General features: G+C 44.0%; 1 protein-coding gene across 2 annotated transcripts; it reads left to right on the top strand.

Annotated features, from left to right (window-relative positions):
- On the top strand, positions 1–23907 carry CLDN18 (claudin 18). Of its 2 annotated transcripts, none has more exons than XM_069473197.1 (5): positions 1–220; positions 18575–18739; positions 19251–19368; positions 22647–22757; positions 23736–23907. In XM_069473197.1, exons 1-5 carry the CDS (start codon positions 1–3, stop codon positions 23905–23907), a joined length of 786 nt encoding a protein of 261 aa, XP_069329298.1. The 2 variants fall into 2 exon arrangements, with proteins under 2 accessions (XP_069329298.1, XP_069329297.1); XM_069473196.1 differs by lacking the exon at positions 1–220 and adding an exon at positions 8635–8854.
- Positions 23908–25824: the final 1917 nt, after the last annotated feature.

Raw genomic sequence — 25824 nt, 5'->3', positions numbered from 1 at the left:
ATGGCCGTGACCGCCTGCCAGGGCTTGGGGTTCGTGGTCTCACTGATCGGGATTGCGGGCATCATTGCCGCCACCTGCATGGACCAGTGGAGCACCCAGGACTTGTACAACAACCCGGTGACGGCTGTGTTCAACTACCAGGGTCTGTGGCGCTCCTGTGTCCGAGAGAGCTCAGGCTTCACTGAGTGCCGCGGCTACTTCACCCTGCTGGGGCTGCCAGGTAAGGGCGCGGTGCCTGGCTGGCTGGCGGGGGGTGACTGGAGGTGGAGAGGGGTCTGCAGCCTCTGCCTGGACACCACAGCAGGGACCGCCAAGGAAGGAGGAACTGAGGTTCACTTTTGACAGGCCGACAACCACCACCACCAGTGTTGGAACAGGAGTACAGGAATCTTAGGGAGAGAACTTTCTGGAGCCGTTGGAGCTCCTCTTCCCCTAACTGGATGGTGCCCAATTCTCCCAAGGAACATATATTTTTTTAATGGCTCCTATGTAAGCAATGGCATAGTCACAATTACCCACAGGAAGAGGACTCAGGAGGCCCAGACTTTAGCCACTTTCTTCCTTTGGCCCCAAGAGACCCCCTCATTAACTTGGAGACTGCCTATCTCCTGAATAGAATCCCATCTTTGGGCTCCCTTGTGCCTGGCCAAAGCCCCGGTCAAGACACAAAGAAATGGTAACAGGTGAAAACTTTAGTCATACAGTCATTCATTCTTTTATACATTCAGCACTTATTTATGGAGAGATCCCTACTACTTCTGGATTCTATGGCCCTACCACCCCCCAAAAATATGAAAGCATGCACCAGGCTGGGTATGACAAGGTGCCAGGTGAGGAGGAGAGAGGGCCAGTGCTGCAGGAGACGAGATGAGGCTAAAACTGCTCAGGGAAGACTCCAGCAAGGTGGAAAAACCGCAAGTGGGCCTTGAAAGGTAGTTAAGGTTTGGAGGGGGCAGAGATACACAAGGAACAACAGCCTGGGCGAAGCCATGAGGGTGTCACCACCCACGTCTTGCTCAGGGGCAAATGAGAGAATGACCTTGGCTACAGGAGAGGGTTTATGTGGGGGCACTTATGGAGAGCAATAGATGCCAGGCTAAGGTGTTGGGAAGCCTGTGAGAGTTTCATTTTTTTAGGATTATGGTGTTTCAAGAATATTAATCTGTCAAGAGGATACAAAAGAGATTGAAGCAGGAGGACAGTCAAAGGCAAAGGCAGCAGAGCCGGGGTGAGAGGGAGGGACAGGGTATAAACAGAAGAATACGAGCTAGATGGGCAGGTGACCAGCGGGTCTAGTCAGTGGTCTCCCTCCACTAGGGACTGGAGGGAAGGTGAACCACTTACACGTCCCTACGTCCTCCTGACCCCTCCTTAGCTCTGGGTCTAACATGGGACTGTCCTTCCCCTCCGTTGCAAAGTGCCCAAAACCTTTCCACAGGCGAGGACCTGGGTCCATGCAGAGCCAAGGTCATATGGAAAGAGTCAGCTGCAGCAGTGACATCGGAAGGCTTCCCACTGCTTCACAAAGGGGAAATAGCAATGGGAAATCACGCACTAGCACTTGAGCCTTGCAATCGTGTGTGATCTCTTCAGCCACCTTTGTCAGCTTGGTGCTATTATCATCACCCTTTGAGACAAAAAAATTGAGTTTGAGTAACTTGTCCAAGGTCCCATACAGATGTAGCCAGGGCTCAAACCCTGCCCTGTCTGTGCCTAAGCCCTGGCTCGTAGCCCTAACAGAGAGCCACAAGGCACAAAGCGGAAATCTCTCCTGACCCAAAATAGAAATCTCCGATACAGAGATATCATCCTGTTCTCATTTATTGCCTAAGTCTGGTGCTGTAGCCCCTCACAGACTTCTCCTTGGGCATCTCCCCATACTCAACGTTACAGATGAAGAGATGGAGACTTGGAGCTAAAAACAGGCCAGATCAAACCTGCCTGTTACGTCTTCTCTTAGAACCTATGTGTATGTGTGGTGCATATTGACAGAGAGAAAGAGAGAAATCCCATGACAAGATAGTTTAGAGAAGTATTTTTCAAAGAGAATATTGTAATAATCCCTTTTAAAAGAAAAAAATCCTTGCATACCCTCAATGTTGATCTAAATTATATTTATTTATTTTAATGCTACTTTAATATATACAAGTATAACAGTAGATTTAAATTCCTTATGCACGTCAGTCATGTACAAGTACAAAACCACATTTGCAAATGTAATATAAATAACACTAAAAAACTAATAAACCCAAATCTAAAACTTAATTTAGTGTGCAGATAGTGTTAATTTCCATTTGGGGCATAACAGGACAGAGATACAGCCTCAAGTGCAGTTTTGTATTTCACCTGTTTCACTGTTTGACTTCAATATTAATGATATAATAATCATTATGTAATATCAGTATATTAATGATGTAGAATCTCTATTCATAATACAAAATGATATTAACAACTTCGAGGTAATCCTGCCTCACACAGCCACAACCCTGTCAGAGAAGCATCTTCTCGTGTCTGTGGGAGTGAGGTGTCCGTGACTTGATAGTTCTCAGCAGTGGGCTCGTTCCTTTGAGGAAAGTTTGTATTGAGGTGCTCCTGAAATCTGGCTCTAATGGCTATCTTCACCCACTTATTTCTGAAATTGGACAAAGATGTTTCCTGCTGTATATTTACTGCCAATAATTGTCACAATCAGGTCTACGCAAAGACAGGTCAGTGAAATGCTCCTGGTGATTATTAAAGTGCTGACCACCAGGGCACAGGCGTCTGAGCTCCAAGTGCCAGTCCCAGTGGTTGGGAGAAGTTCCCCGACTCTGTTTTCTGTTTGAGCTACAGTGAGCTCTTTGTTCTTTAGTAGTTGAGGATATCATTTGATGGTCCCCTGGTGCACATATGATCATAAACATAAACTGTGAGTGGCCAGCCAGTTCCAGAGGATCTGGAACATGCTTGTTTTCTTTTCTATTGCCCTTGAAATGAAAGCACAGAATGTTAAAATTTCCATTGAGAGACTACACACACCCAAGAATGCAACCAAAGACTCTCAGGCTCAGAGGGAAGAAAACACAACCAAATCCTCCAGAGAAATCCTAGGCATAAATTGATGGCCACCTTCCTAGACAAAGTCATTTGGCTAGGCCCATAACCATAACCAGTAGTCGACCTGTTTCGGGCTGACCAGGTTTAGAGAAGATCCCTTCTTGAGGGGCACAAGGAAGAAAAGGCAGAAGTCTCTGGTCCTCTCACATGCACAGAAATAATAGGGAAAGAAACAATAACAGTAAATGTGGCACTAGAAGAAATGTTTATTCCTCCAACAAACATTTGTTGAACACCTACTATGTCCCAAGCTGTCTGCACGTGAGGAATATAGATATCAAAGGGTTCATAAATTTAGAGAGAGAGAGATACAGTAAACAGACTGTTGCAATGCAGGGTTGCTCAACCTTAGCACTATTGACGTTTGGGGCCATATAATTCTTTCTTGTGGGAGGCAGAACTGTACAGTGTAGGACGTTTAGCGGCATCTCTGGCCTCTACTAACTAGACAGGAATAGCATCAGCACACACTCACGCCCCCAATTAACAACCAAAAATATCTCCTGACATTGCCGTATGTCCCCTAGGGGGCAAAATCTTCTCTGGTTGAGAACCACAGCAATATAGTATAGTTAGTGCCACCTATGGAACAGGGTGCACACCAAGAAGAAAGAGAAGGCTTCCAAAAGGAATGACAGGCAGACTGAGTTAATAACAACATATGAGTTACCCAAGAAGGTTAAGAGGCAAAGGGTTCTTCAGAAGAGAGACCATTATCTTGGAAAAGACACAATGGCATGAGAGAGTATAGCATGTTAAGAGAACTAAAAGAACTTAGTTCTGTTTGTGTATGATATGGGAGAGGGAAAGGAAGGCACCGTACAATAATATATGTTAAATACTTAAAAATAATATGTTTAAATATTTAACAAGAATTAAAATTTTTAAAAAGCTTTGCTAAGAGAAATTCTTAAAGAGACTTAAGTGGAAATATATACTATAGGTTCCCAGATGGGAATATTTTTAAAATGTGAATTTGCCTCTAATTAATGTATAATGATAATTATAATAGAATTTATTGAGACCTTGCTCTGTGCCAGGCATTGTTTTAAGAATTAACAAACACCTGTATTAATATACCTAATTTATATGATTATATAAATTCAAATAAATTACCCAATGTACTTTAATCTTTACAACAACCCTATGAGGTAAGTACTCATATGGTCTCCATTTTATTAAAGAGGAAACTGAGGCACAGAGAGGTTAAAGTTTGCCCAATGGGCCTGCAGTAGTAAACAGCAGACTTTCTCCAGAGCCTGAGCGCTTCTCCACTGCAAGAATCCCTATCAAAATACTGGTGAGCCATTCCCTTCAGGAACTTTACAAAGTGTGTATTTATAAGAAGAAGCAGGTGAGAAACTTTAAAAGTTTTTTTTAAGAATAATAAAATGATGGGCTAACTCTGCCAGGTATTCAACCAAATTTTAAAGCTTTCATAATTAAAAGTGGCTGTTGGCATAAGAATGGACACATTAATGGAACAAAATCTAAAATTAGAAAGACGTGTGAATTCAATACAAGATAGAGGAGGTTTCACAAAGCAATGAGGAAAGGGAAGGTTATTCAATAAAGGCTGCAGAAATTTTTGACTAGATTTTTCAGAAGGAAAAAGGAATTATAGTATCAACCAACATTTTTACCAAAATAAATCCCAGATTAATTAAATGTAAAAAAATATATAAAATACTTTTAAATATTTTAAAATTAGAAAATAATTCAAAAATAATTTTTATCTCCTAAATGGAAAATAATTCACTAAGCATAGAACCAGTAGAGGAAAACACAAAGGAAAAATGAGTCCATTTGACTATATCATTCAACAAATATTTATTCAGCACATTTTTTTTCAGTCCCTGTGCTCCCAGTTGCATATTCAGCACATTTTATGCACCAAACACTGGGAAGCACATAAAATGAAACACATTGTATTTTTTTCTGAAATATAAATGAAATTAAAACACAACCAGTAAAAGATGTTTTTAGTAATTATAACAATGTATTAAGCTCTTAAATAAATAGTTCATATAAATTTGTAAAAAAAGTGCTAAAATTCTAATAAATGAAGGAGTACAGACTGACCATTCAAGAAAATGAAAATAATGTTTCCTAAAAATATGGTTTTTTAAAAATGTTCAAAGTCAATAATTAAAGAGATGCACATTAAAACAAGTTATCATGTATAACTTAACAAATTCACAATGTAGGTAAGAAATAAGATCTTTCAAATACTGCTGTTTGTATAAAATTCATAGAAAGAAATGTGTAAAAAAGATTTTTTAAAACTTCCCACTTTTTGATAACTTTATTTCACTCCTAGGATTCTATCCTAAAGGAGTAATCAGAAATGCTAGCAAAGAGTTATGTGTGAGATGTTCATCATAATATTGCCTTTTATACAAAAAATTGGGGGAAGATACAATCTAACTATAGAGAATAGATACTGTTTAGGTGAATAATAGCACTTCTATAGAAGATAAAACTGATACGCTCACATTAAATGATTTTTATGAGAGATTTGATGACATTAATACAATTAACTGAAAAGAGCAAAACGTCAAGGAGTATAATTCCTTAATCATGTAAAAAATACATACAGAGAATTGATAAGGAAGTATGCCAAATATTTTTTCTAGGGTTTAAGCGAGGAATTTGTTCAAAGTCTCTCCAAATTTTCTATTATGAACACCAAAAGGTGGAATCAGAAATTAGGGATATACATTGTGGTAATATTTTAAAAGAAAAAAATTAATGGATATGTCAGGTATTTTTCTTGCTAGTATAAATATTTTATATTGCTATTTGTGCCACCATTTTGCCTAATTACCATAAATGGCATTATAAAAAGTGGTGGAAATATTTTCTCCAATGTCAGTAAAATAATATGAGCTCCTGGAAACTTACAGCCTGAAATGATACTGCCACAGCCATATTTAAACCTGAACGCAGGGACGATTTCCCCTAGGAAATCAGCAAAAAAAAAAATTAAGCACCATTTTAAAGGTGATTAAACAAAGTTGTACCAATCCCATTGTTGTTAAACAGAATCAAACCAGGACTCATAGAGATACATTTGATATGTTTCAACAAAGCCTGTTGCTATGAACAAGGAAGTCAGATTTTCCTCTGCGGACCTCCGCCCCTCATTCTTCGGCAGATGCAGTTAAAGTAGTGGTCCACTCAGAGCACAGAAAACTCAACAGGAAGCGAAAAGTTTCATTTTCCAAGTGTTTTAAAACCTGTCAATATTTATTTCACATAGAAGTGTGTAGACTTACACTTTCTCTCTTCTCATTCAGTATTCTGCCTAGGTGGAGATAGCTTTAGTTTATCCTTTAAAATTAACTTTTTCTTCTTTCAAATAAATAAAGTCATTGCCACCATTTCAACCAAGAAAGAAAAGTTAATTTATTATGAGCTGAGTAATGTTTTTCTCTATTTTGAAATTTTGCATAAAAACATTTGTGCGGGGGAAATTGGCAGAGGAACCACCACAAGTGAGAACAGATAACTTGTAATAACTATTTTTTTATTTTTTATTATTTTGGTGGCATTATAACCAATGTATGCAGAGAGGGGACTGTTAGACAAATGTCATAAACTGAATAGCTGGAAACCAAACTAATAGTACTCTTAAGAATAAAACCTGCCTCTTGGTTGAAATAAGAGTAAGATGGACTTTGTCCATGAAAATCATGGCAGAATCGTTCCCAAATTATTCCAGTAGCGTTTTCCAATCTAATTGGTCAATCCATGTCTACCAGCAGAGACCAGTATCACTTCTTCTAGTTGTTCCCTGGCCCCCTTTTAGACCTGGCCTTGTAGCTCAGCTGAAGGGATATACAACCATCAACACTTCTTCACTATAAGTCATATTACTGTTGCTTGGCCTCTTGTTTTAGGTTTTCTGACTCATGCTTCATTCTCTAGAAACACTGACCACAAAACCTAAAGTAAGGTGTGCAGTTAAGGGGAGTGTCACTTCCATTCAAAGTAAGGGGAGACCTTCCATATTTGCTTTCTGTGTTTGCTGGGAATAAAACCATGGGAGCGGTGGCCGGGTGCACCCAAGATAACATTGAAATGTCCAGACACTCGGGCTCGTTTCCTGGAGAACCTATAAATGTTAGAGATTAGAGTGTTCTCACGCGTGCATGTGGGTGTGCATGTGTGTGTGTGTGTGTGTGTTTCAGGGCCTTGAAATCCGGATTTGGGAAGGTCTCACTAAAATGTCTCTGAATTCAGAGGTCAGACATACATGACCCTCAGGAAGCAGCAGGTCAATCAATCCTCTAATAAAATTGAGTTGCACAGACAAAACACAACACCTGGTCTCTGTAGCCAAATCTCTCTTTACTGTGATCATACAATTCCTGTTTTGATCAATTATAGTGAAAACTTTTCTGCAAAATGTAGACAATAGTGTATGAGATCTGAAAGGGCTCTGAAGTATTCTAGTTTAGACCCTACATGTTACAGATGAAGAAACTGTAACCTACAGGAGCTTAGGAGTTTGCTCCCAAATCACCCAGTACATGGCGTGGTAGGACCAGTGTCAGAAGATCTTAAGCCTCTCAGTAACCAGGCAAGGACTTTGGCCCAGCAAGCCCTCGTCCCTCAAGCCCTGGTCCCTCCTTCGGCCTTCATGGGAATCTTCTATGTCTGCCGTGGGGTCTTCGCATGGTTCTTGTGGCACAAGTGAAAACATGAGTTGGAGATCAACAGGATCACCAGCTTCCTCTCAACCCAGTTCCAATACCTGTGGACCAAGAGCAGATCTCTAGGACTGGATCACCAGTTCTCAAAAGTGGGGGCCACTTTGCCTGCCCCAGCCACTCCCTGTGGAAATAGAGACAGAGTGCTGGACTGGAAGCAGAGGTGGGAGCCCCACCCTCATGCTTTTAGAGTATCTGTGATTCAAGGCAGTTGGACAAGGTCCTTAACTTATCTCTACTTCACTTGACTCACCTAAAAAAAAATGGGGATAATAATACCTGCCCTACCCGTTTGTGTAAGATCAAAATGGAAAGATGTAAGTGAAAAGGAGTTTGAGGTGCAAAGAGAGAATGTGAAAAGTCTGGTTTAGGATGGAGCATGGCAGGTGCTCCTAGGGCCATTTTATTTTAAGTGAGGTCAGCCAAAGTGGTCCCCAGCCATGTTCCTAGTGGTGGACCCATCAGCTTTTCCCCCAGATGGTAGTGCATTCCGGGCGGAGCCAGGGCTGAGATGGGGACAGCTGGTACAGCCTGGGGGAGGGAGTCCTGTGCACTCAGCTCTGAGCTCAAACCACCTGGGCCTCTGCAGCTCAGCAGGACAAGTGCCTCTTGGGGCCGCTTCCCTAACAAATGAAAAAATAATGCCCTTGACCAGGAGTGAAACTGAACTATCTAAGGAAAACACTGTGAGCAAACACCGAGAGCCGAGGGAAACCATCTGATTAGACGAGCTCCCCTCAGGTGCGATTTAGGTGCACACCTTCCGCAGCAGGAGGGCGGCAGCTTCTCTGAGGTGCAGCCACAGGGCCGGTGGGCTGGGGCCATGTCCACCACCACGCTCCAAGTGGTGGGGTTCCTCCTGTCCATCGTGGGCCTGGCGGGATGCATCGCCGCCACGGCGATGGACATGTGGAGCACCCAGGACCTGTATGACAACCCGGTCACCTCCGTGTTCCAGTACGAAGGGCTCTGGAGGAGCTGCGTGACGCAGAGCTCTGGGTTCACCGAGTGCCGACCCTACTTCACCATCCTGGGCCTTCCAGGTAGGCACGATGCGCCCCTGGGGCAGGACCAGGTGGGCGCAAGCAAAAGGCTGTTCACACTGAACCACACTCCTACCTCTGGGTGTGACCCGGGCAGCTCAGGCTCAGGATAAAAGGTGTAAATAAGAGAAATTGGCTCTGTGTCAAATAGGAAAACAATCATACAGAAGAAAATGGGGGAATTCATATTCCAGGCAAAGGAATTGCTAGAAGGAGGCAGGCATCAGAAGAATGGGTCTATTGTAAGGGCATGCTCATGATACTTAGGATAAGAGAATGTTGCTCAAGGAGAAAGTAAATTGCATGCATCTATGTGCATGTGACTTGCTCCTTCCTGCACATACATAGGACCAGGGAAGTAGGATGGTGAGTATTTTATATGGCTGGAAAAGTTTATTGAGAGCTAATTCAATTTTGTTTTCAATTCAATTTTTCTTTTGAAAATTTGGAATCTCTGTAGGTGCCAAAAATGCCATTAAATGATAAATAGCTCTTTGTCTTCATTTGTATTGAGAACATCTGATATATGCTCCTAAAAATCAATGTATATCAGAATGTAATTATGGAATTATAATTATAATAATGTCAGAATATAAATTACAAATGTGGCATCTTTTCACCCCTAAGATGAAATAAGTTAAACCTCTATTTTTAATATAGATAATTATTTCAAATATGCTTCATACTAACTTTGCATTCTAGTTAGTATGGGAGCTCTATTTGTGTTTTTCTTAAAAGTAAACAAGAAAATAATAGGTCAGGCTAACCAGTGACTCCAAGGGTGGCCAAGATGTGAGTGTGGTGGGGAAAGGAGAACAGTGTTAGGTTTTGCCTCTCAGAAACAAATACTTTGTAAACAGGTAGGTGGAAATAAATTTGCAAGAAATTGTTAAGAGGCTATGGAGCCCTTGAAATTGAACTGTGAAAAGCAATTCAACTAATTCATCTTTATTTCTCAGAAAGAAATGGAAAATTTCTTCTAAGATGAGAAGAATTGGGTTATTTATTCCATTTTTGGAAACCGCTCATTGCGGGACCAAGAGGATCACTGACTTCGTAGAAAGACTTGCTTAGGAAGCAAGGCAAGTGGACCCTGGCCAGAGGAAAGAAAACCAGACTGAGGAGGGATTGTGCTATAGTGGGAGGGGAGAGGTCAAAGGGAGGAAAATGCAAGACAGGGAGTGTTGAGTTGCTAGATACACCTGTTATAATTTTAACTATTACATGCAGAAAAAAGATTCACCTTATATTCAAAATTAAGGCATGACATCCCATGACTTCATGCTCGATAACCTCTTCCCAGGACCCTACAACACATCACCTATCTCTTGCTTACTCTAACACAGTTGCCACAGTGAGGCTCCCAAATATTCCCACTCCCCTAAATGGGCAAACCCCATTTCTGCCACCCTAACTTGTCACTCCTATTCTACCAAAGGATCCTATCCTCCCTGACCCATCTCAGAATGCCTCCTCCTCTCCCCCTTGACAGTTTTACTCCGGGCTGCAATATCTACCCCCACTTTTCTGCCAAGGCCAACCTCTCCACCAGGGCTCTGAAGGCCTCCCCATGCCAACCTTATAACAATGTTGCAGAGTCCAGACTGTTACCTTTGCTTTATACAATGTAACCCATGCCATCCTTGTAACAATGTTGCAGAATCCAGACTGTTCCTGTCGCTTTATACAATGTAACCCATGCCATCCTTGTAACAATGTTGCAGAGTCCACATTGTTACCTTTGCGTTATACAATGTGACCTATGCCATCCTTATAACAATGTTGCAGAATCTAAACTGTTACCTTTGCTTTATACAATGTAACCCATGCCATCCTTGTAACAATGTTGCAGAGTCCGGACTGTTACCTTTGCTTTACAGAGGGCCCCAGAGAACTAGATCCAGGAGAAATGGCAGGGAGAGGAGCTGCTGAGGAAAAGCCCTCTCTGCAGGGCATAAGGTACTTTCTGCTTCCTGCAGTTTTGTGCAAGAGGAGATGTGCCAGTAATAGATAGAAGGAAGGACAATTACAGCAGCAGGAGAGATGAGTGCCATCCCGTCTGGGCCATGCCCTGTGGATCAGCCCCTCTCCTTCCTGCCTCTTGCATCTCTTCTCTTCCCTTATGCTTATGTCTTCCTTTCCTGGAAAATCTTCTCTTGATCCTGATTGTTGTCAAGTTCTGTCTCTCTCATGGGTCACTGACAACCAAACTAAAAGACTGCATTTTCCCACCACCTCTCACCCCTAACCTTTCTCCAATCTGGTTTCTGTCCTTCATCTCTTTAGAGCAGCGGTCCCCAACCATTTTGGCACCAGGGACCAGTTTCATGGAAGACAATTTTTCCACAGATGGGCTTAGCGGGCGCTGGAGCTCTGTGGCCCGGTCCCTAACAGGCTGAGACTGGTACTGGGGGTTGGAGACCGCAGCTTTAGAGTGTTTGCTTTTTTTGACTGTGACAGAGTGCGGGAGAGTCTTCTAATCACCAGCTCCCGGTTCTCAGCTCTCGCCTCCCTAGACATTTCTAAATCCCAACACCAAAATCATGGTTCCCCATTGCCAGCTTAATGAGGTGCAGACGTACCGGCCTGACACCAAGCCTTCCTACACCCCTCACCCCTGACCTGTCACTTCCTAGTCCTCTCTCCCCATTCTATGTTTCTCCTTGTCCTTTTACTATGTTCTAGACTTGGTCCTGGACACCCACACTCCTGAATGCCCCCCTCTAGCACTCCAACTGCCCTTTCCACAAATCTACCCTGAAGCCTCCTCAAGCCCCCAAATTCAATAGGATCCCACAAATCTCTGCACCAAACCCAGAGCATTCTCATAGCATTGAGCATTTTTACCCCTCATGACACTGCTCACAAGTCTGAGAAGCATTTATTGCATATCTACAAAGAGTACACACCACAAAACTGGCCTTGTTGGCACCTGTAAACTCCAGGGGAGGCAACAGTCATGTGTGTAAATACCAAAGCCAAGGCAATAGATGCTATGGGGCCTTCACACGTGTGTTGGGAGCAGCAGGAGGAAAGCGGTTATTCAGTGGGAAGAGTCAAGAGGGGAGGGAATCAGGATGGTTTCAGTAAGGGGGATCTGTTTGAGTCTGAACCTTAGCTTATTAACTTGGTTATTTGTACATTTGTCTCATTCAGCTTCTGTGTTGCAGGTCCCTTGAGCTAGGTAAGAATTCTTTCCCCAGTTCCCAGGATAGGGCTAGCAGAGTGAGTATTCAGCAAATGGTTGATAAAGTAACTTGAACTGAATAGGAAGAATAGTTTAAGTGTTTATGCGAGCCATATGAACTAAAAACAAGTCAACAGTTATCCCCCCAAAAAGACAGTAGATTGCCTTTGTACTACAATTTTTCGCTATTATGCCTCCATATATAGAAAAGGACTTGGTCCTCCTCCCACCTGAAGCAGATTCCTTTGTTCATCCAGTCATGTTTTCAACAAATATCTTTTGCATGCCTATCGTGTTACAGGAATGAGAGTTTCAGGAACTGTATTAGTCAGAATAGTTAATGTCATCTGTGGCAACAAACAAACGTAAATATCTCAGTGGAGCTACACTATTCAAAGTTGCTGGGGCCAGAGAAGGAAGGTTTGAAGGAGACATAACAGCTCTTAACTGCCTCAGCCTGGAAGTGCATTGGCCAGACGTAGCCATATGGCCCTGGGAGCTGGGAGAGGTGGGAGTGTACAGCCAACTGGTGAGCACCTACCGTCTCTGCCACAGGAACCGTTTGAACAGTAACTGCCGGGCTGCAACGGATCAACCATACTGATTTCAATTCTGCTAGGCAGATAATTCCAGTCAAAACCAATGAGAGTGCAAAAGATACACCATGATTTATATACACTTTTCATACAAATATTGAATTCCTCTATGTGTAAAATATTGTCTGATACAAGATAACATAGTGTGTGTGGTTTCAGAAGCCAGGCATTTTTGTGGGGGTGGCCTGCGATTAAGAAGGAGGTGGGGTTTGAGGTGAGTTTTTGCATTGTAAAAATTCCCTGGCACTTAATATCAGAGGAATGTAAATATAGTCATGGAAATAAGCACAATTTTTACAAAAAGCAAGGAGAAAGAAAGGAAAGGTGAGGGAGGGAGGGAGGGAGGGAGGCAGGAAGACAGGGAGGGAGGGATATTTGGTAATGCTAGGTACCTTTATTCTGTGTCAGGCCAGACAGATTGCTCTCAGAGAGGAAAACCAGTTGCCACCCATGGAGCCCTGAGATGTTTCAGATCCACAAAGTGAGAAGTCTTGGGCTCTCTGAGGAGGGTTTTAGGGCACAGTGAGCTGGGAGGAAGGACTTCCTCAAATCACTGTCTGGAGGATTGCAAATGTGAATGTCAGGTCACGCAGCAGTGCCTGTAGGAGTCCTGGAAACTGTTGGTCTTATCTTGTCAGTAAGCTTGTGGCCAGAGGACCCTGAGGCGCCTGTCTTGCATCTCCCGCAACACCCAGCGTGGCCCACAACAGGCATGGATGGTTGGGGTGAGGGAAGCGAGTGCTACTATGTGTTCTGTCTCCCAGTTGTGCTATGAAAATTCAAGCTGGGCTGAACCAGTGTGGGAACTGGGGGACAGTTCCCAGCAGCCACCACAGAGATTTTGCAGGAAAAGAGCTTGTACTTAGGAAGAATTTAATAACTGGTAGTAGTGATTTTTATGACTATTAACTAAAGTATTATGCGTATGTGCCTGGTGCCTTTCTACTGGGGCACTGCTGGGGACAGTTCCCAGCAGCCCTGCCTGTCTGGGTCGAGGGAGCAGGACTCCACCAGAAGCCAGGAAAAACATTACTTCAGACTGAGTTTGCAGAAAAGGGGGTACTTTAAATCACTGACTGTCTGTGGCCTTGGAGAAGAATGTGTATTTAAGAGCAGCCAGTCCTCATGCAGCAAGAATGGCCACGCTATAAATTGGCATCCCAAAATGCAAATATTTGTTTGATGACTCAGATTTGGCCAACTAAAGTAAGGAATGGGCAGGAAGATTACCGTGAAGAAAAGGCTCAACAGAAACTCAAAAGCTGAAGGCAGCAATGTAAGATGGAGCAGCCAGAGACGGAGCTGAGGGTGGCTTGTGAACACTCGTGGGGCCCCTGAGAGCCGAAAGGAGTAACATTCACCAGCCAGGACCAGACACCTAACTCGCCATCAGAAACGATTGCTTTTTCCTGAGCATGGCAAGGGGCCCAGGGAAGAGAGACCTGAAACAGAGGAGCTGGATAAAATGCAGAGCAGGTAGAAATGGAAGGTTGCAGAGAGTTTAATTTTGACCGAGAACCCAGGGAAGTACCACCCTCTAACACAGAAGGAAGCCTTCAAGTGTTTACAGAAAGGCACCGGGCACATACGTATAATACTTTAGTTATTAATAATAAAAATCACTACCAGTTATTAAATTCTTCCTAAGTACAAGCTCTTTTCTTGCAAAATCTCACCTAACTTTTCATTCATCTCAAGAGCCTTTCCTCTGGGGTGTGGCCTCAGTCTTTCCTCTTCTGGGCTCCCCTCCTTTGGATTCCTCCCCAGCTCTTCCTGCCTCCAGGCTGAGGCCAGGCTGTGCCTGAAGGTGCGGGTCCTCCCGTGCCGGACCATACCTGCCCGAGTCCAGGCAGGCGTGTGGCTCCTGGTGAAGTGCTGCCTCATCAGCCCACTCCCACTCCCCGGCCAGCACCGTGTCAGCCCTGGGAGCTCTCTCTGCTCTCAACTCCCCACCCTGAACACCTCCTCCTGGGCCCTTTTCCAGGGCTATTTTCCCACATTATTCCTTCAAATTTTGTCATTAAACAATTATATGAAAATCTCTGGGGGTGACACCAAACATTACTATTTCTTTAAAAGTTCCCCCAGGAAATGCTCAGCTGTAGCTGCTCGAGAACCACACCTGAGGGCGCCTCACCTGTCAGTCCACAGCTACTTAGGGGAATAAGATATTTTGCAACAGGGAGGGAACGCTGAGTTCCCCTTCTGTTTGCTTCTTTCAGCCCTGAATCCTGCCCACCCTTCAGGTCTGATAACGCTTCATTGTTCATTGGGAAGAATGCTGTAGTCACACCTTTGGTGTAGAGAATCGGGCTAGAGAGCCCTTTGACTCACCTGTTATCAGCTGATAAGCCTCTTGACCAGAATATCAAATAAGAGGCAGAATAGCTAAAAGAGAAACCTACCTGCTTTGGGGGCAATTTCTCTGTTTACCTTCTATGGAGAAAGATTAGGATCCCAGACAGGAGGATCATCCGGCTGGAAGGGAAGTTCAGGTTCCCACCATGTGTCTCCATGGTCATTCCTGGACAGGGGGTTTCCACCAATGAGTGGTGGAGCACATTTCCTCCCACTTCCTGGCACCTAGCACAGTTGCTAGTGAGAACGAGACTGATGATGGTTGCTTGTAGAATTCTCTCCGCAGCAGAGAAGCAAAGTTAAAATCAGAAGTTTCTTTAGGGAGAGGAGAATCAGAACCAAGTGAATGGAGATCGATGGGATAGACCTGGAGTAGCTGGACGCTGTCACTTCTACTTTAAGGAGACACCTGGTGAGAAGGCTGCCAGGGCCTCCACTCCTCAGACATTGCAGAAGGCTCTTTAGCAAGTTCTGCGTGATCTAACTCTCCTTTTTCAATATCTCTCATTGATCGCCAATTCTTCCAAAATGACAAATTGCTTTACAATACACACTTTAGAGTGAATAAGCCGGCAGCTCCACTGATGTTAGCTATTAGCCGAGATGGAAATCTTCCCAAGGAGATTGGAGAGCGCTCCCTCCCAGGACTCCTGGAGGAGATGGGAATGCCCTCATCTTTAGAGTCACATTTATAAATAATCTTCTGGGACAGGTTATTTCCTGAGATGATTTTGGGAGAATGTTCCTTTACACATTCTTAGCATCCATTGCAGAGGATGACAGTTTATCTCCAGGTCTCTGAATTTGGAGACACAGTCTGTTAGGCACTTACAGATCCCCGTACCCTGACAGCAGCCAGGACTCCAACTGTTTTTCCAGAATAAGGTGCCTCAGAGCAATGTGCTGTAATGGGAAAGTAAGGATTCTGAGACAGCTGTGGATTGCACCCCGAGCTCTGCCTTTCCCTTGGTGTGTGTCCTTAGGAAAGTTAATTCACCTCCAAGTCTCCATTTCCTCAACTATAAAATGGAGATAATGATATTAACTACAGTGCAGGGTTTCTTACGTGGATTAAACTTTCTAATGTCTGAAAATCCCTGAATAGCTTTCAATGAAAAGTAGCAACTAGCTTTGTCAGCTAGAGCAGGACAGAGCTTTCTGTTTTGTTTACAGCTTCCTCTGAGCCTTTTGCCCACAGCAATGTAGGCAGATCCCTCAGTATCTCCTTAAAGGAAAAAAAAATAGAAGGATTTCTCCTGTTTCTTTTTCATCCCCAAATTTGAATTTTTTCTGGTCTTAATAACTGGTCTCACTGAGGGTAGGAATGGCATCTCCTTTGAGTGTATTCCACAACCTTCTTATTATTAAAACTCTGCACGGTCTTCAACCGTCTGCATTTCTACTTGGCTCCTGACTTGCTCCCTTGGGTCTGGGTTACTGTGTGACCCTCATTAGGGTTTTGTTTCTCCTCTTTAAAAAATGCCTCTCTGGAAAATTACCCACCAAGTTGCTAAATGTGGTTATCTCCGAGAGTTGGAATAACAGGTTGTTGGGGTTTTTTTCCTGTTTACAGTTTTCTATAGGTTCTGAAATTTTTATAACAAGCATTTATTGCTCATATAACTAGAAAAAAAAATCATCTGTTTCAAACACAATAAAAATGATGCCGTTTATTCCTTCTCTGACACCGCACTATGGGATCTGGTGCCTTTGTGGCTATAAGACTTGGCATGCAGAGGTCACATCTGCAAGGGGCTTCAGCAACTCTGACCACGCCTTTGAATCCCAGAGGGGCGGAAACTCTCCACCAACAATAAAGTTTTATAGGTTGGCATTTCCAGACACTGGTAAAACCATCTTGCATAAGTTACCACTTGATTTCAAGAAACAGAACCCCGACCTGAATTAGCTTAAACAGATAAGGGGATTTTTTTTTTTTTTTTTAAATAATGAGGCTGGGATAGCTCCTGGAACTCAAGGAAAGAATGTGTCTGGACCTCAGGAATAGCTGGAGTCAGGACCTCAAACACTGTCCGAACTCTTTCTATAACCCTCCTGGGTTTGGTCTGGTACATTTTACCAGCTTTCTCCACCTAATAGAAACATGGATTCCCAGAACCATATCTACACTTTCAACTGCTGGATAGAGACTGATCTGATGCTCTCCGTGTCCAAAGTACAAATATTCTGCAGAAGGATTTCATCTGCCTAGTTTGAGTCGGAGGCCCATGCTGGATTAATTAGTTGTGGTCAAGGTGCCAGGTATTAGGTCATGGCCTGAAAGATCAGGGTCAATAGTGCTACTCACAGTGTGTGCTGTGTACCAAGCTGGCCCACAAACTGTTCGTTACCCATCTGAACAGTTCTGATTCCAAAATTGACAATAAACATTTCTAAACCTTTATAACAATTTTACATCTCTATGACACTCAAGCATGTGATTTTGTATTTTCCCAGAGCATCAATTTGTTTCGAATTGGAAATTTTAAATTTTAAATAGTTTGAAAAGCACTGATGGAAGACATGGCAACTCCTTCAGGAATCACGTGCTCAGGAGGGAAAGGGAAACACAGTGGAGGGATGGAACAATTGGTGTCCAATACACATCACCACACAGCTCTGCAGCTCTGCTCTACCAGACCAACCCACACTACGGCCTTGCCCTCTGGAAGACGCCAAGGACTAATTTGTCTCCCCCATAAAATTCATTATACTTGTAATGGACATGCTTAGTGACTGTCTTTCCCCACTTTGGCATAAGCTCCATGAGAACAGAGACCATATCTGACCTTTTAACACCTGTCACCCAGGCCTAGTCATGGGGCTCAGTAAACGATTGTGGTGATGAGTCACTGCACTTTAAGGATGTACTAGAGACAACTTTGGATACATCTGGAGAAGAGGTCACTGCAGGAAAGTCCCAGCAGGACCTGTAGCTGCCATTGATTCCTAGAAAGGAGACTGCTGATAAACTGCGGTTGTATTGGAAAGCCTGATACTGATGTAGTGATCTTTGCGTATACACTTGAAACCTACAGCTCACCATGGCCCTGGTAATTCCTTGTGGAAAGGGAGAAAAATGGGACACCCTTGGTACATTACTTAGTGATCTTGGCTTCGCCATATGCTGTAAATGAATACTAGCTTTTCCTAAAGTGGACACAACCATATGAAGCTTTGAGCTCATGTGGAAAGGTAAGAGAAGAAAGATACTTGGATTAGAAGTCACAGCTACATGGTTTTACTATAAGCCTTATCAGTAATTTGTACTGTTACCTTAGACAAACCATTCTCCCTTTCTGGATCCCAGATTATCAAGCTTTAAAACGAGGAAATTGAAATAGATAAATTCCAAGGGCGCTCTCAGCTCCAACCATTGATAATTTTCTCATTCTGTAGACATCCTCATGCATGTCCTTCATCAGGCAGACAATGAGAAGGTTCACGGTTTATGGACTTGGTATTTCTCAGAGGTTTGATGCTGGTTAGTGGTGGCAGCTTTGTTGTCTTTAGCCAGTCTAATCAGTTGTGTCAAAGGGGTCTTATTTGTCTGCTTGTGTCCTGCCCCCTGTCCCACAGCCATGCTGCAGGCGGTGCGGGCCCTAATGATTGTGGGCATTGTCCTGGGTGCCATCAGCCTGCTGGTGTCCATCTTTGCCCTGAAATGCATCCGCATTGGCAGCATGGAGGACTCCGCCAAAGCCAACATGACACTGACCTCTGGGATCATGTTCATCGTCTCAGGTAAACACAGAGCCCGCAGTTCCCACTTCTGGGAATGTCAAAGCTAAGTCATTCTGGGTAGAGGAAACATGGCTCCTCCCTGCTGTTGAACACGGCTCACACTGGGATTCAAGATCTGAGTTTGGAGGCCCAATTATGCTCTATAGAATCATCATGAGTGCTAAGGTCCCTCTTAGCTGCCACCCCAACCCCAATATAAGAGGTTCTCAACCCTAAGGCAGTCATGTGACTCGATCCCTAAAAGGCATTTTCTACGTGAGACTCTAGAAAGTGATTTTAAGGGAGGAGCTTTTGATATCACCAAAGAACCAGACCCAAAACATTTGGACTACCGACCCTTAGTCCCAAGATGCATGGAAAATCTTTTTCTGTGCACACACAAATCCTTCCATAATTAGTGAGATCAGAGATTCTAAGTGCCTATCACAATGACTAGCACGTAGTGGGAATTCAATAATCGATGCTTGGATTGACCACTCTGACTTGGGGTTTTCTTGTTCTTTGCCCACAGGTCTTTGTGCAATTGCTGGAGTGTCTGTGTTTGCCAACATGCTGGTTACTAACTTCTGGATGTCCACAGCTAGCATGTATACCGGCATGGGTGGGATGGTGCAGACTGTTCAGACCAGGTAACCTCCTAATCTAGGTCTCAGCATTCTATGGTGAATATTGTTGTAAGAATCTGATTAAACACATGTGCCTAATGTGACTGTCAGTGCCTGAAATAGCAAAAATTTATCAGAGGCAACCATGCTATATCATAAATCAACAATCACCAGTAAATTCGTAAACTTCATTTCAGTAAAATATTCTTGGTGATATGACTTGAGGCTGATCTGACATTTGCATTGAAATACAGTGACAGTTCACAGTATTTATCTAACACTCTTACACAAGCCCCATTGTGGTGGTAATGAAACAGGCACTATTAACCCAGGCATGTAAATGCACATCAACTTATATCTACAGTCCATAATGGGAACCTAGTTAGGTACAGGTAAAAGTTTGAATAGAAATGAGCAAGGTGCAATATAGGTGAGAAGAGTGATGTTTCTTCCTTGTACAGCTGCTGCTTTCTCTCATTCATTAACTCATTCATTCTACAAATGTGTTGAGCACCTGCTGTGGGCTACCAAGTGTTCAGAGTGCTAGAGGTGCAAAGTCCTCACTCTCTAGCAGAGGGAGCTGAAACCCCACAATTATTTGGTGTCTGGATGAGGGTAGAGCAGCAATACCAACACCTGTATTCATTTAGCCACTTTGAAGGGCTGTATCTCATAGCAAGAAACAGCAGCAAATTCCTGAAGGCCCTTGTTCTGAGAGAGCAATATAAATATCATACCTAAGTGACCCATCATCTCTGGAGCAGAGCACTTGGCATTTTTCCAGCCACACCAACATGGGGTATGTACAGGGGATGAGGATGTGGCAGATCCATTAATCTCTGGCTCCTCATTTCCCATCCATGTTTCTGCTTTGTTTCAAGAATGGGGAAAAAATGACCCCCATAAGCTCCCTCCATCCTCCTCCATGTTTCTCCCATGGTCTCTTGATTACTAGTGCAACTTGAAGGTAGGCTGACCAACTCATTCCAGTTTTCCTGGGACTTTCCCAGTTTTAGCACTAGTCATCTCACATCCTGGGAAAATCTTCCATCACAGGCAAACCAGAATGATTGGTTACTCTACTTGGAAGAGCCCATCCTGCCCAAAGTATCTGTTGCTGCCCAAGAATCCACCTACCACCCACCTTGTACCCAACACTCTCCCACACTGTCCCCTTAGCGCCTGCCCTGTTCCTTGGGGAGGCAGCTTCAGTCCTGGGATCAAGACTATCAGATTCTGAAAGGCCTCCTGAACTTCTCCCTGCATGGGTGGACAGCTATGGGCAGCTGTTTTTCCCCCTTGTTTCTGTCTTCTCGTTTTCTCTACCCAGAAGTCATACAAGACAGCTCAGCTGCCAAGAAGGATCTTGGCAGCCACCTTGATGGAGCTTTGGTTCCAGTGCCCCACTTGGTCCTAGGACCTCCCCTGCTGTCCCCCCACTCTGTCATTGCCATGTCGCATGTAACACTGGCAGAGCCTAAGCCTGGACTGGAGCGACAGGCCACCTGCCCTTGCACAGTGCACAGCCTGCAAGGTGTTTTGCATGAGCCTAAACATTTTATTTTATAATCTGAACTGATCACCAACGTTTTAAAATCAGAAGTGTTACAAATTGGGTTCCTCAGAAAGAGATCGTAAGAAGAGGACCCCTGTGCGAGTGTCTGTGTAGGAGGGGAGGGCTGGTCAGGGAGCGAGGGGAGCAGGGCCGGGCCGGAGGGCGAGCCAGGCAAGGGCGTGATTCCAGGTGAAGCCCTGACTCTGGCTGACCTGGGGGACTGTGCAGGGCGAATTATGCTTCAGAGTCATCTCGATTCTAAACTAAGGAGCTGGGCTTTCATACCGCAGTGCCAGCCAGTCTCTGTGGGCAGAGTGGCTCTAGCGGCCGAACCAAACCAGAATCCCAGGGACAGTCACGGGACCAGCAAGGAAAGGCAAAAGAACACACAAGGTGGGGGAAGAGCCACACAGAAATGGTTACGGGGCAGAGCACCATGGGTGCCTACCACAAGATTTCCCACCACGCACACACACACACACACACACACACAGAGTTTTCCCAGCTTTGTGTAAAAAAAAAAAAAAAATTCAGAAGATCTGGCAGCACCAGGCCCCTGTTCTCATATAGCAGCCCTCTCTGCAGCTGTCCTCTCCGCCAGGGCTCCCTGTCTAGTCTCCCACAGTCCCCGCTACTCTTGGATGGCCCAACTCTGAGGCCGTTTATCATCATGCCCATGAGGTAAGTATTTAGGTTTGCTAACCTTGACCCAGAGTGTCTAAGCTGAGGAAGGGGACCGTGTTCCCCAGGCACAGCGATTCATGGTGTTCTTCAAACAGTCCCCATGCTCTTTGAGACACAAAGGGAACCCTCCAAGGGAAGGCACCACCGTGCTGAGCTCTCCTTTTCTGCGCTTGGAGATGGAGGTCGTTACCAGCTAGCATCAAAACACTCACTGACATCCTAACGGTTTCGGGTCAGTGAGGATTTGGGATACCTCTCTCTACCGTCCAAAAATGTCCATTTGAGGAATCACCATTATTTTATTCTTGGGATATTTTGTTCTCAATCCTGTTCTGGTGTAACTGAGTCCCACCAGAGGCAGCCGCATAGATAGAGCAAGGGCACCAGCTTCGGGCTCAGACCACCTCAGGTGAGAATTCCAGTGTGGGCTGGAACAGAAGCACCAGGAGAGCAAGGTCTCTGTGCTGTTCACACCCACGTCCCAGGGCCAGGGCAGTGCCAGGCACATAGTAGGAGCTCAATTAACACTTACTGAACAAATGAGTAAACGAATGAAAGAGTGAATGGTCACTCCAACTTAGTTCTTTCTGAAGACAAGATTTCTACCTGCGTGGGTGGTTATAGGGGTTATTGGAGATAAGATGAATGCTTCTTGGCCCACAGTGAGAACTTAAGAAATTAAAATTCCTTCAGAAATAATAATTTGAGACTGATTCCATGTCTCTCAAATTCCTCTTACCAAACCTTCAAGATACTTCCCTTTGCCTGTAGGGAGGGGAGGGGGACTTCCTGAGATGCTTCTCGGAAATCAGGTTTATAATTTATGCCTGAGTGATGCTAGGGTCCAAGTGATGCTATTTTGTTGACTAGCTTTAGTTCCAATCCTAGTTTCCAGGGTACCTGATCATCTGGCTGGGACCCAAAGGAGTGTGTGTTCAGGGGACATGGGCAGGGATAGATGTGAAATCCAAAAGTGGGGACAGAGACAACAGGCATGGCCGGGGCAGAGGCGGAGCCTGGGGAGCGGAGTCAGCCACATTCACAGTCCCATCTCCCCACACAGGTACACCTTTGGTGCAGCTCTGTTCGTGGGCTGGGTCGCTGGAGGCCTCACGCTAATTGGGGGTGTGATGATGTGCATCGCCTGCCGGGGGCTGGCACCCGAGGAAACTAAGTGAGTCTCCCCATTCCACACAATCAGACGTTTCATTTGTTCAGAGTGCATTTTAATGTATAATTTGCAGCCCGAAGGATTAGTCTAGGTATATGGAAGAACTTTATTGACTGAAAGATCATTGGACCTTCTTTTTTATGGGGAACCTATAGAACAGAACAGGAATATTTCAGCTTGGTCAGATTTAGGTGTGATTCTATTTGAAGGGAAAACCCATCCCTCTAGGTTCCTTCTATTAATAGCTCTAATGTTCTGTAACTCAGTGCTTCTAAGCTGGGAGCAATTTTCCCCCAACTCAGGGAATGTCTGGCAATATCTGAAGACACTTTTAACTTCTACATCTTTGAGAGATGGAAGAAAATGATATTGGCATCTAGTGGGTAGAGGCCAGGGATGCTGCTAAACATCCTACAATGCACAGGACAGTCCCACAACAAAGAAGCATTTGTTCCAAAATGTCATCAGTACTGCTGTTGAGAAACCCTGCCATAGCTCCATAAGGGAGCTGGAGTTGGGAGAGCTGGATTCCAGTGCAGTTCTACTGCTAACTAGCCCTGTGACCTCCAGCAGATCACTTGCCCTCTCTGAGCCTCCATAAAATGAGCAGATTAGAGGAGAGGGGCTGCACACAAGTATCTTCCAGCTCTCAAATCCTATGATTATTTGGCTTAACGGTGTTCCCCTGGGCATTGTTTCTGGTTCAGCTTTATTTTTATTGATTAACAGAGAGAACTTACTAGTCACTGATTACCAGGTTGGCAAAGCTCTAACACAATGTAGAAAATTCTACTCCACTACAGAAACAGAAAACCAGTGCCCCCAAAACTAGGATGAGCAACTGTCCTGGTTTGCCCAGGACCGATGGGCTTCCAGGGACATTGTACTTTGGGTGCTGACCTGAAATAGTCCAGGGTAAATGAAAGGTTGGTCCTCCTACCAAAAACATTTGTGATCATGGAATGTTTCTTTTTCTTACAGCTACAAAGCTGTGTCTTATCATGCCTCAGGCCACAATGTCGCCTACAAACCTGGAGGCTTCAAGGCCAGCACTGGCTTTGGGTCCAACACCAAAAACAAGAAGATATACGACGGGGGTGCCCGCACAGAGGAAGATGTACAATCTCATCCTTCCAAGTATGACTATGTGTAATGCTCCAAGACCCCTCGACATGAGCAGAAGAAACCCTCCAAAGAGAGCTCACCCCAAAAACAAGGAGATTCTACCTTGATTCCGCATTACTTTTGACTCACAGTTGGAAGTTAGAAAAGGCTTAATTTCATCTTTGGTGAGGCCAGATGGTCTTGGCCACATGTCTCTCTCTAAATATTCCATCACAAAACAGCCGTGTTATCATTTATAAATTAGAGGCAATAGCTCACATTTTCATCCTGTATTTCTTTTTCTAAATATAACCTTTCTAATCTGATGATAGAATGTGTTTTGAATTCCTATCTGACACTTTGATGATTTAGACAGACTCCCTCTCCTCCCTCCAGTCAATAAACCCATTGATGATCTATTTCCCAGCTTGTCCCCAAGAAAATTTTTGTAAGGAAAAAAGGAGAATAGACCAAAAGACATTATTTTATGCTGTTTGATTTTTGCCTCCCGCACCCCTAACTTGGCTACTAATAAGCACTAACTGAAGAAGAAGTGATAGGGAAAGATATTTGTAATCTCTCCAGCCCATTATCTGAGTTTTCCTGCACTGTGATCTTCAACGTTACCAGACAAAAGTGATTTTAGGTTTGAGGCAACCAAGCCTGCTGGCATCTGCTAATTCCAGCAAGACCATCCCAGGGTTTTCTGAGCTCTCCACTGGAGTTCTCTTTCTGTCACAGGTCAGAAATTGTCCCTAGAGAAATGAGAAATGGATTTTTATGTTTGTAATCTAAGTCCTAATCATAGTTAGAATAAATAATGTATCAGGAAAATGATACATTATCTCTGTGAATTAGCCTCACCCCCGCACATAGATAGAAAGAAATGAAAAAATAATTGCTTCGTTATTGTCTATATTGTACTTTGTAAAGTCATACTAAAGTTCAAATTTCATGAGAACTCATTGATCCTAATTCTTCCCTTTTGAGGTCTCCATGACTCTTGTTACACATGATAATAAGTGTCACTCATGTAAAAAATAAATAATGGAACACAGCAAGTCCTAGGAAGTGGGTTAAAACCAGGTTTTTAAAAAAAAAAAAAAAAGTGAATCTAAATTTAATGTTATAACTCCAAGTGACTCATGTCCACACTTGCATGGTTACAAGCCAGTTGACAGTCACCCTTACTTGGCACTGTGACAGTTTTCTTACTCTGAGAGCCGTTCTCTTCATTAAATTCACCTAGAGTGGTCAGACCATTTCAGGCAGAACTGAAAGCTCTTTGCAACCACACAACCTTCCCTGTCCTTACATCACTGCCCTTTTGAGCAGAAAGCCTAAACTCCTTCTTCCAAGATACCAGAATCCCATTCCAGCACCAAAGCCAGGATAGGCCCCCTGGGAAACCCAGGTAAGGGCCGTCTCTAAAAACCACCAAATCAGGGAGCAGCACTGGCGCTGGGAGTATTTGGCCATTGGGTTATTATTTGGGAAAAAAAGGCCTTACATCAATAGTGCATATAAAAGCAGCCTTCAAAGGGATTGGTGAATATTCATAAGGGTCTTCAGGCTGAACCACCAATCTGTAAAGAAAGATGAGATCATGTCCCATTAGACAGTAAGGAGTTGTGTTCACCAAGAACCAGAGCAGAAAACTCACAGATCCTTCTCATTGAAACAGCAATGGTTTAAGGCCAAATTGGAGAGGGCACTGCTGGAACTCATTGCCTGAGATGGGGTAAAGTGTGAACAGACAAATCAATTCAAGGAAAAAATAAAGGAAGGGGGGTGATGAGCAATCTAGGGCATGGAGATTGTTAAGAGTCCTCGGCATTTGAGCTGAAGGTCACCCATTTGAGTTGAAGGCCATGGGGCACATAAGCTGTCCCTCCTACCACCAGAAAGTCCCCGGTCAGATCTGAAGCAGTGAGGTGTGGCTCAGCTGGGCTTTTAATTAGCACAC

Source organism: Eulemur rufifrons, chromosome 7 (assembly GCF_041146395.1).
Source record: "Eulemur rufifrons isolate Redbay chromosome 7, OSU_ERuf_1, whole genome shotgun sequence".
NCBI lineage: Eukaryota > Metazoa > Chordata > Mammalia > Primates > Lemuridae > Eulemur > Eulemur rufifrons.
This window is presented reverse-complemented; position numbering and strand designations above follow the sequence as displayed.